At 52.8% G+C, this 18,745-nt stretch overlaps 1 protein-coding gene across 3 annotated transcripts; it reads right to left on the reverse strand.

The window, feature by feature from the left end:
* Window positions 1–154: 154 nt before the first annotated feature.
* Window positions 155–17,403, reverse strand: PKM (pyruvate kinase M1/2). Of its 3 annotated transcripts, none has more exons than XM_085234510.1 (11): window positions 17,244–17,403; window positions 13,504–13,673; window positions 13,035–13,126; window positions 10,393–10,524; window positions 9,971–10,157; window positions 8,923–9,193; window positions 8,355–8,505; window positions 7,141–7,293; window positions 3,453–3,619; window positions 1,193–1,374; window positions 155–947 (listed from the first exon to the last, which is right to left on the reverse strand). In XM_085234510.1, the coding sequence occupies exons 2-11, from the start codon at window positions 13,652–13,654 to the stop codon at window positions 841–843; spliced, it is 1,593 nt and encodes a 530-aa protein (XP_085090636.1). In that variant the 5' UTR covers window positions 13,655–13,673; window positions 17,244–17,403; the 3' UTR covers window positions 155–840. The 3 variants fall into 3 exon arrangements, with proteins under 3 accessions (XP_085090636.1, XP_019474851.1, XP_085090635.1); XM_019619306.3 differs by lacking the exons at window positions 3,453–3,619; window positions 17,244–17,403 and adding exons at window positions 4,079–4,245; window positions 13,883–13,942; XM_085234509.1 differs by lacking the exon at window positions 17,244–17,403 and adding an exon at window positions 13,883–13,938.
* Between the last annotated feature and the right edge of the window lie 1,342 nt (window positions 17,404–18,745).

Genomic DNA, 18,745 nt, shown 5'->3' on the forward strand with positions numbered 1-18,745 from the left:
AGGATAGGGGGGGGGCCTGCCGGAGCCACGCCCCCTCGCGCAGTTGCCCCATCTCTTAAAGTGTCCGGTTCCCTTTTCTGGGTGACTCCCCCCCGCCGCCCCACCCCCACGCGCGACCCCGCTGTCGCGCAGCAGCAGCACAAGAAACCGCGGGCAGGGGTGCTCAGCTCTTTATTAACGTGCACAGTGGTGCTCCACAACCCCATACACCCACGGGAGCAAACGGGGCACCCAGACAGAAGGAACGCTCTCAGGAAAGGCGACAACACTGACAGACACCATACAAGGGCAGGTGGCTGCATGGAGATGAAGCATGCGTCCCCCACCCATCCTGCACCCCAACAACCCGCAGGACTCCGCCTGCACCCAGGGGCACAACGAGCAGCACTCTGGTTTGGGTTTCTCGTAGGAACCGTGTAAAACACCTTTGGAGTGTAAGCCCAGAGGGGACAACCCATAACCCCTCAGGGACAGAGGGCACCAACCTGGGGGAGCTGCAGCTTGCAGCAGCAGAACCGTTTACCACGAGTGCCTACTCCTTCCCCATCACCCCACAGCCGGGGCAAGGAGAGGCACGGCCACACCCTGAGGACAGTGCTAAGCTAGGGGAGATAGGGAGCACAGGGCCCTGCTCTGACATGGCTAACTACAGGGAGAGGTCTAGAAACAACTACACACTTCAAGTATTCTGAGTGATTTAAGGTCTCTTCCCCCGCTGCTGCACTCGGTGGTGTTGAGCAACCTAAATCCACGCTAGGGACGAGGAGAACATTGCAAGCGACTGCAGGCCTAATGCATGGGGAAGGGGCGCGGGGGTGGAAGAGGGGAGGTGCCAGCAGCTCATGGCACGGGCACCACCCGCATGGTGTTGGTGTAGCCAGAGCCAGGGCGCCAGCCTGTCAGCACGATCACCAGGTCCCCGGTCTTGAAGAATCCACGGGCTTTGCCTGGGGAAAAAGGAAAAAGCGTCGGCGCTCAGGTCTCCTCACACCCCTCTTCTCTTGCTTATTAAAGCAAACCTGCTTTCCTGCTGGCAGCTATTCCAATGCTGCCGTGACGAAACCACCGTCCCATTTCCCCTTTAGATGCGGTGCACTTATGCAACCACGGTCCCCTACATTCCAACAGCAGCACCAACACTGCTGCAGGTCCTGCTGCAGCCCCCGGAGCAAGGCAGGAGCACAGCACTCACCGACATTCATGCCCAGGTTCACACGGAGATCCACATCCTCCGCCCAGGCATCATGGGCTGGTTGCTTGCACAGCACAGGGAAGACGCCACGGTACAGGTGTGCCTGGCGTGCTGTTTGGTCATTGCGGGTGACAGCGATGATAGGAGCCCGCGGGCGGTACCGGGACACCAAGTGTGCAGACCTGCAAGAGGGAAAAGAGGCACAGGGTGAGACACAGCACTGCAGCACAATCAGAGGGGCACCCCCGCCTGCAGCACAGGCTCTGCCAATCGTGGAAGTGTGCCAGGTTGAGACCAGGGGATACTGGCACAATATTCTGCAAGGGCCAAGTTCTATCAGCAGAGCTCAACACTCATTTCTTAATTTAGCAGTTGGGCTGAGCAACGCCAGAAAGCAACAGACCCTAAACAGTCCTGGGGAGGAGACTGTTGCACCCCTGGGTTTCAGAGTGCCATCTGCATGCTTCGGCCCGAAACACAAGAATTTATTTGTCTCTGTTGCTATGTGAAGGTGGCTAGCTGCCACCTATTCTGTCCTCTGCAACCTCTCCTTGGCATCTCAGCAGGGGCTCAGCCCTGGTCCACTGTTCTCATCAACCCCCAACTCGTGAGGTGGAACAAGCTTTTGTCAGCAGCACTGTGAGGATGCTTCCAGAGGGCAGAATCCATGTCAGGGAAAGGCAGTCACCCCCAAAATTGGGTCTGACCACAGCTCATTGATGGGTTTAAGTTTCAGAGGAGTAACCAACATTTAATCCCATGTGTTCATCCCAGGCCCCCAAAAGCAGATGCACTGCTGGAAGAAATATGGAAGCAAGTGCCTTCATCTGGTCTGAGTGTGGGGAGCACCAGGTTGCTCTGAAGGAGGCTGACACCGACATGCAGTGACCAGGGACACCAGAGCCTCCACACAGCAGGCAGCAAGCGTGGGGTAACTACTACAGCCTCCCCTCCCTTGGGCTCTGCTTATAGAAGCCAAAAAGAAATAAAATAAAAGCTGCACAGCCATGCCATTTACAGCTCCATCTTTCTGACACACATGCTAGCAGCTTCGCTAGCTTTTGCAAACTTTGTTTTTTGGAGCCAAGCTCAGCAAGAACCTGGTTCAAAAGCCCCCAGTCACACGTGCCAGCTCTCAGACAATCCTCCCCACACTGCCCAGCAGCTCTAACAGACGCAGGTACTCCAAGGCTGTAACAGAATCCACAGCTAAAAATATTCAAATACCAGAGTTCAAATCTTTCCAAAAAGGTCAAGTGTAAGACTGGAACCTTTCACAAAGAAACTTTAGAAGGGTATCCAGAACTGTGCTCATGTAGTCGCTCCTTGTCTCTGCACAAAGTGGCTGCTTCAAATCACTCTAAGTTGTAAGTTTAGGTTAAGGGTTCACTGAAGGGTTCTTGAGGTGGGCACGGTCATGTTTCCGTTGCAGCACTAATTCTGCTGCCAGCTCCATGTAAGATACTCAGCTTCTCTTCTAGAAAGTAGTTTGAGACTTATGGTCCAAAACGCTTTGAGCACAGCTCCTCTAGATGGAAAGCTGCTCACAGCCAGGCTGCAGCCCTGTGCTTCAGACTCACCCAACAGGAAGAGCAGTGTATCAGCACGGCTGGTCAGAAATCCCTCCCTACAGTTTCAGTCTGCATTGCTGCCTCACCTGCAGCCACGGTGCTGAGCTCACCCAGCAGCACAAGAAACTGGATGCCTGCTTCTTCTGCAGGACTACTCACAGGCAGGCTTTGGGAAGCTTGTAGAAACTTGCAATGCATTCATTTCCCCTACCTGACGATTCTGATTAAGCATTCTCTTCACCCCCCTTGTGCTTAGGGGAGCTGGGTTGGTGCCCAAAAGGTTCAGCAAGGTAGCAGCCAAACTATAGCTCCTTCAAGAGGACAAAGCCTTGATTGAAAGGAAAAGATCCTGCATCTGCTCAACTTTTAACTCTACTGCTAACTTGAGGACTTCTTGCTAAGAAGCTGGAAGCTGCAGCAGTTTACTTTTCCCCTCCGCTCTTCCAGCCAGCGCTGCTGGCAGAGGTGCTGTGCAGAGCAGGAAGAGGCAGGGCCTGGTGCCGATGCCACGCTGGCAGTCTCGGGAACCCGGTGCTGCGTATGCGCAGATGTTTGAGATGTCTGCACCTCCCAAGGAATCGTCGCTGCCAGAACCCGGGCTCCGCTGCTACAGCTTTATTTCAAGGCACTCTGTGTGGGTCTCCTTCCCCCAACTCGGTCACGGAGCCATGACTCGAGGGACCTCCTACCTTCCAGACTTGGTGAGGACAATAATGGCCCCGCTGCAGCACTTGAAGGACGCTTCCACAGCGCCAACAGCAGCGGCCTCAGTGGGATCGCAGTTCAGGGGGGTCAGGCGACGCAGCTCCTCAAACAGCTGCCTGTGAAAGATGGCGGCCTCCGCCTCACGGGCGATCTAGAAGAGCAACACGCATTCGGGAAGACAACACTCATGTCAGTCACTCAGCACAGGGTAGGGTGAGGTGCTCTGTCACAGAGGTGTCACACAGCTGCTGCCAGCTTCTGGCTTTCAGAAGAGTTGCCAATGAGCCAAAGTTGGCTTGAGCACCACCTTAATGACCAAGCAATTTGATCCTCCAAGTTTTTCTCGCCAGATGGTGGCACCTCGCCCTGCTGGGCCCACACTCAATTGCCATTCATGCCCAACTGCCAGGCACTCTTGCTCTGCTCCTACCTACCTGCGGCCCTGCCCTGCGGATACCAGTGCTGCACGCTGCTTGCTGAATGCCTGCAATGTTGAGCATGGTCTCTCATTCACGCAATGCCCAGCACGCAGCACATATCTAACCCGCATGCTGGGAACGAGCATCGGTTACCTTACACAGGCTAAGCCTCTCCCCTCTCTGAGCCCTACCTGCCGGACTCGGTCATAACTATCAGAGCTGCTGCTAAGCATTTAAAGGAGGCTTCCACCGCGCCTGCTGCCATGGCATCAGCAGGGTCCCTGTGATGTACACTGTGGCGTAAGATTTCTTCAAACTGCTGACGATGGAACATTGCGGCCTCAGCCTCACGAGCAATCTGCAGGCCCGAGGAAGAAGGGCAGAGAAGAAAAGAGGAAAGAAAAGAAGGAAAGGTAGACCAGAGTAACATGAGATCACATTAATTTGCTTAACTGTCATAGTAATGCATGCAAGAGGACACTAAAGGTCAGGCTGCAAAACACTCTTTGGCTCTCAGGTGCAATGCTGCATGTCACAGCACAGCTGCACTGCCTGCCCCACACCACCCAGCTGGCAGGTGTCTCAATGGCAGCACTTTTGCTGTATTTAGGACCCTTCTCAGAGCAACCAAATGCAGTTTGCTTTTCAGGGATTACAGCATAACCTCTCAGACCACTCTTTCCTGTGGCTGCTTATTTCACTTCCTGGTAGTTCTTCCCTGGAAAGGGAGACGTGCTCCCTCCTAGCTTCATCGAGTTCAACTAAGAGCCAAAGAAGTTTCACCTCCAAATGCTGTAACAACTTCACTCTCAGAGACAGAGGAAAAAGCAAAAGCAAGCCTTCCTTACAGGGCTGTTTCACCACACACAGTGAGGAATTTATGCCAGGCTCAGACAGGCCAGAAGTGCACAATTAAAGGCCTCCTGGTCACAATCTAAGCACGTGCAACAAGCTCCATCATTTATTCACCCCAGTAGCGTGAGAATCGCTCACATTAAAAGACAATTCCCATCTCAGAAGGCTGCACTTGCCCTTGACAACCTGATAAAGAAGGCTTGCAGAGAGCTAGAAAAGCATGCAAAGGCTCATCTTCTCAAGGACACTTCATCCCCTTACTCCCAAAGCTGAAGAGCTGCCACACAACGCACAACAAGCTGATGTTAAAGCAAAGACTGTAGTGCCGTTGTTATAGAAGCTTTGCACTTGGATCCCCTTTTCAATACAAATTTTGCTACTCTGGTGCTAATAGATTATTTTTCATGATGCTGGAATTATCCCTCTTCCACAGATACCAGTTTAAGCCAAAGTAGTTAAGTGTCTTATGTCTAAATATAACAGGACACATGACAGACAGGAACACGAGTCCAGAGCCAACACACCAGTCCTGAAGCACTCAGTTTTGTTTCTGCTGCCTTCACACTTACTGTCAGGTCAAAAGGAATATGCAGTATACATTTTTACTTGAAAATACTGCAGGCACCACAGGCAGGCAGCACACCTTGAGCTCCCAGGCCAGATGCAGGTAGCTTTGCACTACATGCAGAGTCAACCTGAATTTAGTGGGAAGGTTATTTCTCCACTGCCAAGAGTCCAAATGTAACTCCTGTGTGCTCAAGTGCCTGCTCTGACACTGGCTTCAGAAGGGCACAGCAATTCTTCACTGCACATCACAGCTAGCTTTACTTGCATGGAAATAGTTTAAAGTGTTTGTAATTAACATGAGGGGAGAGACTGCAGGGTGGAAGTGAGAGGAAAGGAAGAACTATGCACACCGTGGTCTTGTTAGACAGACGGGCCACGTCAGCATTTGACAACTGTAGATCATCAGTTGGAAGTGGAAGGAAGCCCATTTCAAGAAGTAGGAAACAGTCTGCCCAACATTTGAAAACTTGCTGCCAAATCCAAGCACCTTTTTTTATTGCAGAGATGCCAGTCAGGAAACAAAAAGCTCATTGCTGCAAAGCTCACTGGAAAGTGATTGCTTTGTGAAACCACACAGCAACCCAGCAAAACTGGGAGAGAGGGGTTAAGCATTTCAGTGGTGCAAAGGGTGCATGCCCTGCTCATTCTCACTTCTGCTGATGACCTTGCTGCCTATGTCTACATACATTAAAGATAAATCTGGATTTGCTCCTCCACAGAGCAGATAAAAAACTTTCAGTTCATCTCTGTGGGCCTGGCAGGAGCACCATTATCCCCAGCCCTGCAGGAAAAGGGAAGCACATGCAGGGGGGGACGGAGCCACAAACTCAGACAGTTTGTGCTGTACCTAACTAAGCTTTCAGGCCAGAATTGCAACATTCATGGCAGTAGGTTTCCAAATCTTGGTAGGAAGACTTAACCCTCAATGTTGGGCTGAAAGACTAAGGAAGAACTTTGAGTTCACAGAATTCAGCTTGTAAGCCAGCAGTCACTGCCCAGTAGTTAAAGCCGTGTTTTATTTGCCAAGTGAGAAAACAGCACTCCACACTGACCAGATAAAAGATGTTTAGATAATGCACTGCAAACAGAAATGCTAGCTCAGTGCTTTCATCTGTATCACCTGAACTGCAGATGAAACTACCATGATTCACAGCCCTAGCAAGTCGGGAAAGCCAGTACTTCTAGATGCCTGGCATCAGGATTTTTGATGAACTGAAACACAAGCTGGGTTAACATGAAGCAGAGCAGAGCTTTCTGGCAGTTCAGGCATGTAAAAACGTGGTGCTGTCAGCACTCGTGCAACAAACATTCCCACCACCAAATGCATCAGCTGCTGGATGCAACACCTCAAGCCTCCTCCTCCCCACCCCCTCCCATTCCCTCCCTCCCCCCACAACCTTGAGGAGTCAGCTAACACTGTTATCTAGAGATGCACTCCTTAACAAGCGGCTTCCTGACCTTGGACAAGTTTAAGGCAATTAAGACTCTAAAATGCACGAGGCATTCAAAGAAATTCATATCGAGGTAGCAGCCAAAAAGCCTTTACCTTGGCCTTAAATCAAAATGAATGTGGTTCAATTGAAGTTTTAGATCTCTGAGCACTGCAATGCAGCTCTCAGCTCCACCTGGCAGTAGCACGCAGCATTCAATGCAAGGTTCCAGACCCCTCAGAGCCACGCCAGGTGAAGCAAACCCCAGGATGGGAAAATGAACCAAAGAACTGCTGCTTTACGCTACTAGGTGCTGCCACCTAGCACCAGGCATTTACATCTCCAGGTGTGGGCTCAGATGAAGGCAGAGCACTGCCACTTGCATCAGGATGGCTACTCACAGCGTGCTGCATGCGCACAGCCTCCAGCGGATAGTCTCCCTTGGCGGTCTCCCCAGACAGCATGATGCAGTCCGCTCCATCCAGAACTGCATTGGCAACATCACTGCCCTCAGCACGGGTGGGGCGAGGTTTCTTGATCATGCTTTCCAACATCTGCAGAAAAATGAGTCCAGAAGAGTCAGAATACAGCAGGAGGAAGCAGCTGTTTTTCCACTAAGGCACCTTGATACACATGTAAGGTACAAGTCAAGATATAACCTGACGTCTGGTAGCAGGGAGACTCACAGGCGCCAAGGGTGAGACATTCTCCTGTAGAGAGGCCTGCTCCTTAACAAGCTCTGAATCAAAGCAAAAAAACACATTTTCTTCCCACTCTACACTTACTCCTTTTCTGAAGGGATTTAACTCACACAGCACCACAGATACCGTATTCTCACTTTCCAATTCAACTTCTCAGCACTAGGGCTTGGTCCAAGGAACTCAACTTGGACATTTACTGCAGTGCATGCTCCTGTCCCTTTCTGAGGCTGCTACTACTATGCTGTTCTGGTTGGGAACATGTGGCTGGTACATCCAGAATCTCACCTAATAACTGCCTAGAGTCAATCTGCACTACCCTAACAGTGGCACACACTTCCACTGCCTGTGCCCAGAACAAGTACTGCTAGGGAGTCAGCCCTGCCAGTGCCTGAGGACTGTCTGCTTGTGATCTGTACTAAAGCTGCTGTGTCAGCTTCCTCCCTTCATTTGCAGCTCCCAAGGTAATCATATCATAGATCATACTGTTTTTTTTCAGTTCCTTCTAATGCAGCAGAAAGAGTGCAACTTTCAAAAGACTTGGGACACAGCAACTCAGAGCAATCCTCCTGTTAGACACAGATATGCTGCTCTAAGATGCAAAGTGCAGGTTATTTTTCCCCAAAATTTGTTTGGTCACAGCCCAAAAGGGTTGTGAAACGTAGTATAAGGTAAAGTCTAAGGAGTAGAGTCTTCAGCAGCCAAGCCCTAATGGGGAAGACTCCGAATCTCTGAATTGCTTGAAGATGAATTGTTCAGCCACTGCAATGCCTCTTGGCTCTTGCTTCTCACCCACTAACAAATGCTATCAAGGACCTGCCCCCAGACTCTATGCAATATGCAAGGACAGCTGCTGACATCCTGCCAGACTCACAAACACCCAGCACTTATACAAGCGAGCTTCGTGTTCTGAGCACCTGAGTGGCACAAATGATGGGTTTGCCAGCCCTGTTGCAGCGCCCAATCATCATCTTCTGTGCAAGGAAGACTTTTTCAGCAGGGATCTCAATACCCAGGTCACCACGGGCCACCATAATGCCATCGCTGGCCTCCATGATCTCATCAAACCTGACAACAAAAGAAGAGATTCATTATCCCCTTTGCTCCGAGGGTGGACTCTCTGCTGTCCTCCCTTTTCTGAAAGGAAGCATCACCCTTAGAGCCTGATGCGCAGACATCCCATCACACATTGACCTTCCAGATGCCATTCTGGTACCCTGTAATACCATAGAACAGTTTCTTAAGCTATATATAAACAGATTAAGAGGAGCAAGAGTTTATCTGAGACACTTCAGTCTAATAGTTTGTCACAGATTTGGTGATTCCATGTGTTAGCTCACTAGTTCGCATCCAGAGCACTGAAGTCTGAACTCACATTCACTACAAAGAGTGATGTACATTTCTGAGGAGCTACAGCATGAGAGGGCCGTGTCCTTCTGCTGCTACAGAGTGAAGGACTTGCAGTGCCACTCGTGCAAAGCTCACCTGCGCACACCCTCGTGATTCTCAATCTTGCTGATGATCTTGATGTGCTTTCCCTTTTCTCCTAGCACCTTCCTGACAGCATGGACATCAGCAGCTTTGCGGATGAAGGAAGCAAACACCATGTCCACATTCTGCTCCACACCAAATTTCAGGTCCTGAATGTCCTTCTCTGAGACCGCAGGCAGGTCAACTGCAGCACCAGGGAGGTTCACCCCCTTCTTGCTACCAAGCATGCCACCATTCTCAACCTCGGTCATGACAAAGTCCTTGCCTGAAACAGATGCATTCCCACAGTCAGAGCACAGCAGGGCGAGTTCCCCACCACCAGCTCCCACACCCCCTCCTGCCAAAGCTGCCTGAGAACCATAATGTTTACAGCAATCACAACACTGCTCTCCTTGGACTCCCACAACACGAGCTTGTAACGTTCCCATGAGAGCACAGCACAAAACCACTGTGTGCTTTAGGGAAAGATGCCTCTTTCTCCCCCCCAATGCAGGAGATTGGGGCTGCTTCCCTCAAAGAACTAGCAGGTTACATTTCTGCACATGGGCATCCCATAATATCCAAACTCCTCACCTGCACCTCCCTGCATGCTCTGGAGTTACAGGAAATACCCCCAGGCTAAAGCAGATTTTTGAACCACCATGAAGGAAACACTGGGAAATTAACTTTTCCTTGTACTACCAGTAAAGCTAGTTCAGATTCTAACCATAAAACACAGGGGTTTGTTATAAAATTTGCTCAACTTTGAGTAGGAAGTATGAATTAATGTAGTTAAATAGGCATATGCACGTCCCCCACATATTCCTCTGTAAGAAGGGGTTTTGGATGACTAGGGAATGCCACCTTGAACTAATTACCACAAGCTGAGCAACTTTTTTTTTTTTTTTCCTAAACTTTACCATCTCACAGCAGCATTAAGTCTCAGTGCTCATTTCTTTAATGCAGAATTTAAAGAACCATTCTGGAGGAAAGGAAATCACGAAGATTCTTAGGGAAGAATGAACAAAGAGAGCTAGCAAATCCTGTGAGGGTTGCTACACACCTTTCTCCTTAACCAGCAGGGAAATGAGACCATCATCCACATAGATTTTGCTGCCCACATCTATAACTTTGATGAGATTCTTGTAGTCCACCCACAGGACATGCTCATCGCAGTTCTCCATGAAGGCATTGTCCAGGGTCACTTTGAGAGCTGCGCCCTTCTTGAGCTCCACCTCTGCTGTGCCACTCTGCACGTCAAAACAAGAATTTCAGAAAAAAAACATGAAAAAAAAAAAAAAACAAGCACCCAGCTGCCTCCCAGCTTGCAGCAGTTTGTGCTGGTACAAATGCCAGACAATACATACAGTTATTTTGTTCTCATAAGATAATCCTTGTTCCCATGGCCTGCTTTTCCCAAACATTATCTAGTCTCAGGCATTGGAAAAGGTGGAGGTGAAAAAAAAAAAAAAAGGAGCAACTTACTCCCTTGATAAGTCCAGTTCGGATTTCAGGTCCCTTGGTGTCCAGTGCAATAGCCACAGGTCTGTAGGTGATTGGGTCAGAAGCAAAGCTCTCTGTAGCCTCTCGCACGTTCTTAATTGTGCCCTCATGATACTGGAAAGGAAAAGAGAGGGAAACTTTTCAGCCCACTTCTACTCCACTGCTTGTGCTACATAGCCCAAACACTACTCAAGCATGATCAACATGATCAAACAGCAGCAGCTGGAGGACTGCATGTGTGGAAGAACTGAACAGCAAGAAAGCATCACAGCTAACGGACAGTTGTACACAGCTGCTGTCCTCTTCCCCTCAGAGCTTGAAAGTGAAGGTGCCACACTGCCCCAGAGCCTCTCGACCTCATCCTCCACTATGAGTCCCATGAGCACAACCAAAGCAAGGACTTTGCTGTTAGGCACATGGGTGGATGCTTTCACAACTCTGACTCAGATCTCCACTAGGGATAAGAGATTTACTCAGAGGATATTATCCCTTTACGTATTTGCATTTTATTTTGCGCTAAAGCGACTGCAGCCAGAAGTTCAAGGCTCTGTCTCTGCACACCACACTCCAGAACCCTTCCACATGTGCAAGAGTTTTTGTTAGTACTGTCAATTTTGGGACAGTTTCACAGGGAAATTCCCATCCCAGTCATCTCAAACAAGCTTCAGATGATCATCAAGTCAGGTTCCTATCTAGTTTAAACAACACTAGAGATAAGCTTGACAGTTATGCAATACTTGGCAGGCTCCTGAAGATAAGAAATGCCCTTTCCCCTCCCTATGGCACGGGCTGACAGCATGCAGCCTGGATCACCTGGCTGCCCTCACATCACCTGCCTTGGCATCAGGAAGGTGCAGCTGCAGCAAGCTGCGCTCAGGTTGCTGCGCATGCCCTCAGCCAGAGATACACCACAGCTAACTCTCAAGGGCAGAAAAAATGAAGTTTACTGATCAAGCGCACAAGAGGAGACTGAGGAGGCACCTGGTCCTTCCACATACTCCAGGTGTAACAGGCAGCACAGGAAGCATGCCTGAGCAGAGCCATGGGGCTTATCTGTGCCCAGTCACCTGGAACGTTTTATTACTTGGTACAGATCAATGACCAACTCCTAGGGAGTCTTCCTCAAGAATTACACGTAACAGGAATGCTGGCAGCAGCTGAAGTAAAAGCAGACTTCCTCCACAAAAGAGCTTCAAGGTCTAGCACCTAGTTGCAGCCACTAACTTGAGCCCTGTTACATGTTTTAGGGTGAACACTGGAACTAAAATGTTAGTGAAAACTAACATCATATGAAAACCTCAAGGAACTGTAGAGGACAACAGAGTGCTTGAGGAACCAGATGGGAACTGAGACTTGCTCAGTTACAGCTGGCAGTCAAACTGGGCAGGAGACAGCAGTTGGTTTTGGTGCAATCACCTAACCTCCATCTAAACCAAATATGCAATTGGGCTGCACTTCACCCAAAGCCAAGCCACATTCCCTGTCTGTCACCTCAGCTAACAAGCACACCAACCACAGCACTGTGCTAAAACAGCTAAGAAGGTTCAAACTTGGCCACCAGTTTCTTGCTGAGCCTCCTGGCTGGGAGCAGCACACGACCACTGAGGAGTGAAACCAGTCCATACAGCCCTTTCTACATTTGAATTTTGGTCAGCTGCAGCCTGCACACTGCTGCTACCACAGGCTAATACAGTCATGGTCCAACGGTTGTGCGCAGCTAAACACCAGACCTTTTGATTTCTACAGTGCCCTGTGGCCTTTAAAGGCCATGAGGGTGAGAGGTCGAGTTGTTACGCACCTCAGGGCTCGCAGTTCACTAAGTAAAGCCACCGACAGCTGTCATTTGGTTACAGTTTGACATTTTGAAAGCAGGAGGGCAGCCAGCGTAAGAATTCAGTCTCAACGCTAAAGGTGGCATTCGGGACAACCTGGAATGGGATCCTTAGCTCCTGCAGCATTGCTGAGGATCTCATCTATTTATATCAAAAAGGGCTCGTCCACCACAAGCAGTGTTGATTTCTTCTGACCTTACGCTCAGAGGATTATTGCCGCCCCCCAAGTGACAAGCTCCTAGCCTCACGACTACTGGGAACATAACCTGAGCAGCTGGCTAGCCAGGCAAGTCCAGAAGCTCAATTCTTTCAAACGCATACAGTAATTACTTCAGGTGACTTATTTCAAGACAAGGTTATTCACTGACCGCTTGCAAAACCTCCAACAGTGAAGCAGAGTGAACAACTAATAGCTGTGTACTCCTGCAGAGGTACGCAGGTAACTCAGAAGCAGCCTAACCCTAAAGCAGATGCGAGTTCACTTCTCCATAAAGGTGGGGAAGAAATGAAGGAACTCAGATATCAGCTACCTGGCTCCCAGATAGAGATCGGTGCAGAAAAGCGCATGGAAACAACTCAAGCTGCCTCCAGAAAGAACTGAAAGGAGTGTTGCAGGCTTGGTATTTACAGCTGGCACACTTCCCCCAAACCTAAAGCTAAAGTTTTGTCTTCCTACACTACCACACCTGCTCTGGAGCAAGCTCCATTTCCCTTGGCCTCCTCTTGCAGAAAGGAAGGAAGGGATGAGCAGTCACAAGTTCAGGGCAGTGTCAGTCCCACCCCCAGCCTTACCTCGTGGGTGCCATGCGAGAAGTTGAGGCGGGCAACATTCATTCCAGATTTAATCATTTCCTTCAGCTTGTCCACAGCACGGGAGGCTGGGCCTAAAAGGAGGAAACAGTTTGAATATTAACCTGTCATAAAAAAATGAGATAACCCACAAACGTCAGACTGTTTCATGTGGAGGGGATAACTGAGACACAGTGGATACAGACTTGCTCAACACGAAAGCTGCTCCTTTGTCTTAACTTGACTTTGGGAGCTCATCTGAACCCAACCAGTTCAGACATCACTGGATTTACTACTAGCAATGAAAGTGGGCAGGCAGGCATGGGAAAGTTGTGTTGTTTCAACAGACAGGCACAGCCTTGGCAAGAGATGAAGGCTGAAGCCATCCCACATTCCCACAATGAGTTTCACCAACACAGGCATTTACAGCCTAACATGAGCCACAGTTCCCTAGGATCTGGGAGCCACGTACCGATGGTGCAGATGATGCCGGTGTTTCTGGCAATGGTCGGCTCAGAGTCAATGTCCAGGCGGCACATGTGCTCCAGAAAGGTGTCTGCCATGGCAGCGTGCAGCTGCTGGGTCTGGATGAAAGCGGTCCCCGCATCGTGGTGCTTCGACATGGTTACTGGAGTTCGGTGTCTGCAAGAGAAGAAAACGGTGCCAGGTTTAGGGATCGCCCCTGCTCACTCACCACGCAGAGACACCAACACACCCACGTTATGAATATGGAGGTAACGAGAAAGCTGCTACTGGGTCAGACTATCGTTATGTTCCTACTTGAGAGTCTTAGATACAGGCAAGACACACTTCTATTTAAATGTCATTCCCCATGGACACCCAAAGCTCACCTGCCTTCTATGCAGAAGTTCCCTTCATAGCTTCTCTTCATTGCCAGTCTTCCCCTGCAGCTACACAACGCAACAAAATTCAAGCGCTTCAGTGCACAGGCAGCGCGCTGCCCGCTGCCTGCCCGCTCTCAGCCCATCTCTGCCAGCAGCCTGGGGACCAGGTGGCCGGCTGCTGGCGTGACTGCAGCATGCTGCATGCAGGGACACATCTCAGCACACCGAGTGCACCTAGGCTTAACCCAGCCTTTAAGCCCACACAGATAATCAGACTTGAGTTGATTGAACACAACACCGGGGCAGACGATGCAAATAAGACTAAAGAATCCTTGAATGTCCTCAGGGACCCTCTTCCAAATGGAGACACCATGCAGCCTACCACAGCCCATGCATTTGCAGGAGGCAGGAAGACTCCACAGGGCTTAAGACTGGCTGTTTCTGGGAATAAGAAACTTGGTGCTTGCCTCTATGAGATGAAAGCATCCCCAGAACAGCAGGGAAAGTCCTGAGCACATGAGAAAGCTGAAGTGAAACCCACAGTTGTGTGCTGCAACGGGAGGACCCCCACTGGGAATTTTGTCCTCAAGCAGCAATGCAGCTAGAAGCCGCTTGTCCTCTCCTCCCTGCACACCTTCCTTCTGCATTTACACCCAAGTGAGACAGGACTTTGTGCCTGGGCAAGGCTCAGCTTCTTGGTGTGCTGCTGCTACCACCTCGAGTGCATTGCTCCCCAAGGAGGGGGGGGGGGGGGGGGGGAGGCTGCTCACCCTCAGTACACCATCAGCACACTGAGCGTGCAGGGATGCGCTCCATCTGCCACAAAAACAGAGCTCACCGTGCATGCTGCACCTCCAGCTGCACAGAGCATTAATAAACCAGCAGCTCCACTAAAGCTGTGCCGAGCAGAAGGGAACAGCATGAGCACAGAGGTCCCCCGCCAGCCGCTCCCCCCACCTACGTGCCAATCCTCTCGCAGGCAGCCCTGACTCACCATCGCCTCATCGCTGCGCGAAATGGAGCGCAAAGACGGGCCAGCAAAAAACCATAATTTGTCCTGGCAGGCGTCCTTCACCTCAGCCCTGCCAGAAGCTGCTGATTCACTCGAGTCAGTACAAGAAAGCCTGCCCACATAAAAGCCTCAACAAAGGCACCTTATTATGGGGATGCCCGCTGCTCAGACCTGAACACGGTGTTTGAGCCCTCTAACATCTGCTGGTGCATCCTGGAACACCTGCTAGATAGTGCAAAAGGCCTCTGCTGGGAAACTGCCTCTGCAAAGAGCAGCAAAAGGGACCGCATGGCTGTGGGGGACAGGGTCCGGGAAGAGACAAGCACTGAGGGCGACTTACATGCTCCCAGAGCATTGGGCAGGAGCTCAGCCTCCCTGCTTTGGAGGCAGCTTCCTCCTCGTGAAAAACTCCCCACCCACTCAAGTCATTTGTAAGTGTGATTTCCAAGCCCTGAAGGCTTTATGACTGTATAAAAAGGGAGGAGAGTTAAATTGCTTTCAATCAGAATCCCCTGAGATTCTCCAGCAGATTCAAGGAGATAAGAGACACAGCAACACAGCGATGCTGTGACTTTGCTCAGGGGGGACAGAAGAAACACAGCAGCAGAATAAAAAAAAAAAAAAACAAAAACCCAGCCACCATCTGCAGGGAGCCCCACATTCCTGTGCTTCCTCCTGCAACCCATTTGCAAGGAGCGATGCTCAAAGGGGCGTTTTTATAACCCTAAGAGGAATGTCTGGCATTTCCCACTTTTTGTTTTTTAGATCAGCTTCTCAGGAACACCTGAAGGCACTCTGAGCTGAGCTAGGAAGGGGGTGGGGGAGTAATACCTTGCAAAGCCTGATTTCCCCGCACAAAGCTGCTTTACTTTCTCGGGGCATAACTCTTAAATCCCAAAAGGTATCACCCCATTTCAGGCAGGGCACGATCAAAATGGCCGGTGCCTCCTCGGCCGCTGAACGTTCCAGAAAGGCAGAACCGTTGGAAGGCAGCGGGCCGGGCTGAGGAGCGGGGTGACTCAGTGAGAGTTGCAGCACAGAACCTCCGGATGCAGCATCCCGGCTGCGCCCCGGGGCAGGAAGGAGGCACAGCCCCACCGCCATCCCCACCCACAGCCACGGAGCCGGGCGCACAGCAGGCTGCCAACACGGCGGCCCCCCTCGCAGGGAGGGGAGGATGACTCCGACTGCGGGAGGTTGCGCCGCAGCCTTATGCAACTGCAAGATGGCCTCCCAAAGGCAGCCCTCGTGGGGCCGGCCGAGATGGGCCGCTGAGCCAGCAGGCGGGGGACGAGCGTCGGGCACCTTCACTGCGTGCTGTAATGCTGCGCCCGCCCTTCCGAGAGGACAAGAGCACGGAGCAGGCTTCAATTAAAGATACGAAACGCAGGCGGCAAACTTATCGAGAGAGCACAGTCGGAGCGTGCGCACCTTCCATCCTCACAGCGCAGCGGGCTGCACAGGACGGACAGCTTCGCCGCACAGCGGCAGCGATCAGAGCTCAGCGCTTCGGAGCCTTACGGCAGGAAGCCCCGCAGGGCGCGCCGCAGCAGCCCATGCCGTACGTGCGGACCCGCACAGCGCGGCGCCGCCCCCCTCCCCCCCGGCCGCACAGGGCGGCACGTGGCCGCGGCGCTCGGCCGCTCCTCCACTACGCGCAACCGTCTGAGCGTTGTTCTCGGAGCGGGGCGGGCGCGGAGCCGCGTGCTGACGGCGCCGGTTTCGGCCCTGCGTTCTCCGGCTACCACCAACCTCCCTTAGCCCCCCACCGGCCCGGTGCCAGCACGTGCTCTGGAACCGCCCCTGGGGCAGCACGGTGCCCGAACCCGGCCCTGCGCACCACCTGCTCCCCAAGGAGCGCAGTGCCGACTCGGAGCGGCACGAAGCGAGCTCTGCATGCCGCCTCGCCGCTTCGAAGGGCGGCCGCCGTCCGCTAACAAAAGCCCCATTCACGCACCCCGAGCGCTTCAAAGCCCACGGCGGGGCGGGGGGAGGGGCAGGCGGCCACGCGGGGATGAACGGAACCCCGGGGCTGGGAGAGCAAGGAGCCTCGGGAAGAGCCGAGTGGGGCCCCAGCACGTGGCCGCGGCGCCGACGGCTGACTCAGCCCGGGCGGGCGGAGCGCTGCGGGCACCCACCCACCATCCATCCATCCACCCCTCCGCCAGCGCCGCCGTTACCCCAACCGCGTGGAGTCCCCCTCCTTTCAGCGCCCCCTCGGCGCCTCAGCGCCCTGCCCTGAACGTGACACTCCCGCCTGAACGTCGGGTCTGGCGACGATAACGGCGGCCTCGGCTGCCCGCTCGCCGCCCTCCTCCAACGCCCTCCCTGTGCGGAGCCGGAGGCCGCCGTTACCTCCTGGTGCTGCTTCCGCCTCAGAGCCCAGAACCCGTCCTGTCTGAGCGCCGCCGCCGCTCTGCACGCCTCCTCGCCGCGCCGCCAAGGTGATCCCGGCCGAAGCACCGCCCCGCGGATCCCTCCGCCCACTGCGCAACGGGGTGAACGGCCGGGACTCTTTTTTTCGGCGGACGCGCAAGCTGCGGAGGAAGCGATGTGACTCTCACGCGCAGCGCAGCCAATCAAAGGGTGGCACAGCCTGAGCGCACGCGGGGGAAGAGTGGCCGCGGCCTTAAAGGGATCGCGCTGCTCTTAAAGGGACCGTGCTGCTCTTAAAGGAGCCGCGCTGCTCTTAAAGGCTCCGCTTCCCTCGGCTCTCCCACCCGCGCCCCTTGCCCATGGTACCTGCAGGGATGCCGGACGGCCGAAGGACGCTGTGAAGCGGCTCCTGCTGGCCCCTGAGCCACCCCACGATGTCCCCCATATGTCATTGGGGTCGTCTCCAAGTTTGGGGGACAAAACAGGTGTCCCAGGGAGAAAAGGTCAATGCACCCACGTGGCTTCGTCACGCATAGCCCCCCCAACGCGATGACATCCCACGGAAAATGGAGGTGCAGGGGGAGACGTGCCATCCCCCTGCTGCCAGCCCTCTGGTCTGGGGACAGAAATAGACACTTGGGGACAAAAATAGGTGTCTTGAGTTACAGAGAAAGCCTGGGTGCCCAAACTTGTCAGAAGTCATCTTGTCAGTGGCTCTGGGTGGCATGGGGTGAGGTGGCCCCAGGTCATCCCAAAAATGGGAGAGAGAGGCAAGGACATGAGAGCACCGTGCTGGAACTATGGGGACATCGTGCCAGCAATGTGGGGACTCTGTGCTGGGACCATGGGGACACTGCTGAGGGCATGGGGGGACCCTACCTGGATGTTTTGCATTGGCATTGTGTTGCGGACATTGGGGACGATGTGCCAGCACCACAAGGAGTGGCTCTTTATTGAGGTCCTCTTGGGTTCCTTGTGACAGCGATGTGGCTCCCAAGGTGGGCATCCATGTGGTGCTGTGCTGGGGATGCTGGAGACACTGAGTTGGGACCATGGGGACCCAAAATGGGACCATGGGGGGCCATGGGCACCCTGTGCTGGGAAGAACACTGAGCGAGGACTGCAGGGACCCAATGTGAAGCCATGGGAACTGTGGGGACCCACATGTGGCCATGAGCACCATGGGGGACATAGAGTCTCTATGATGCTACGGACATTTGGGGACACTGAGCAGAGACCATGAGGCCCCAATGTAGGGCCACGGGACACCCAGTGTGAGGCCATGGGGACCATGAGGGACTGTGAGACACCACAGGGACCCTGTGCTGGCAACATGAGTGAGGAGTGCAAGGACCCGATGTGAGGCCATGGTGGACCATGGGGACCCAGCGTGGAGTCACAGGTACCCTGTGCTGGGGGCAATGAGTGAGGGCCATAGAGGCACAACATGGGGCCATAGGGGCCATGATGCACTGCGAGGG

This window comes from Meleagris gallopavo, chromosome 12, assembly GCF_905368555.1.
Source record: "Meleagris gallopavo chromosome 12, MGAL_WU_HG_1.1, whole genome shotgun sequence".
NCBI classification, from domain to species: Eukaryota; Metazoa; Chordata; class Aves; order Galliformes; family Phasianidae; genus Meleagris; species Meleagris gallopavo.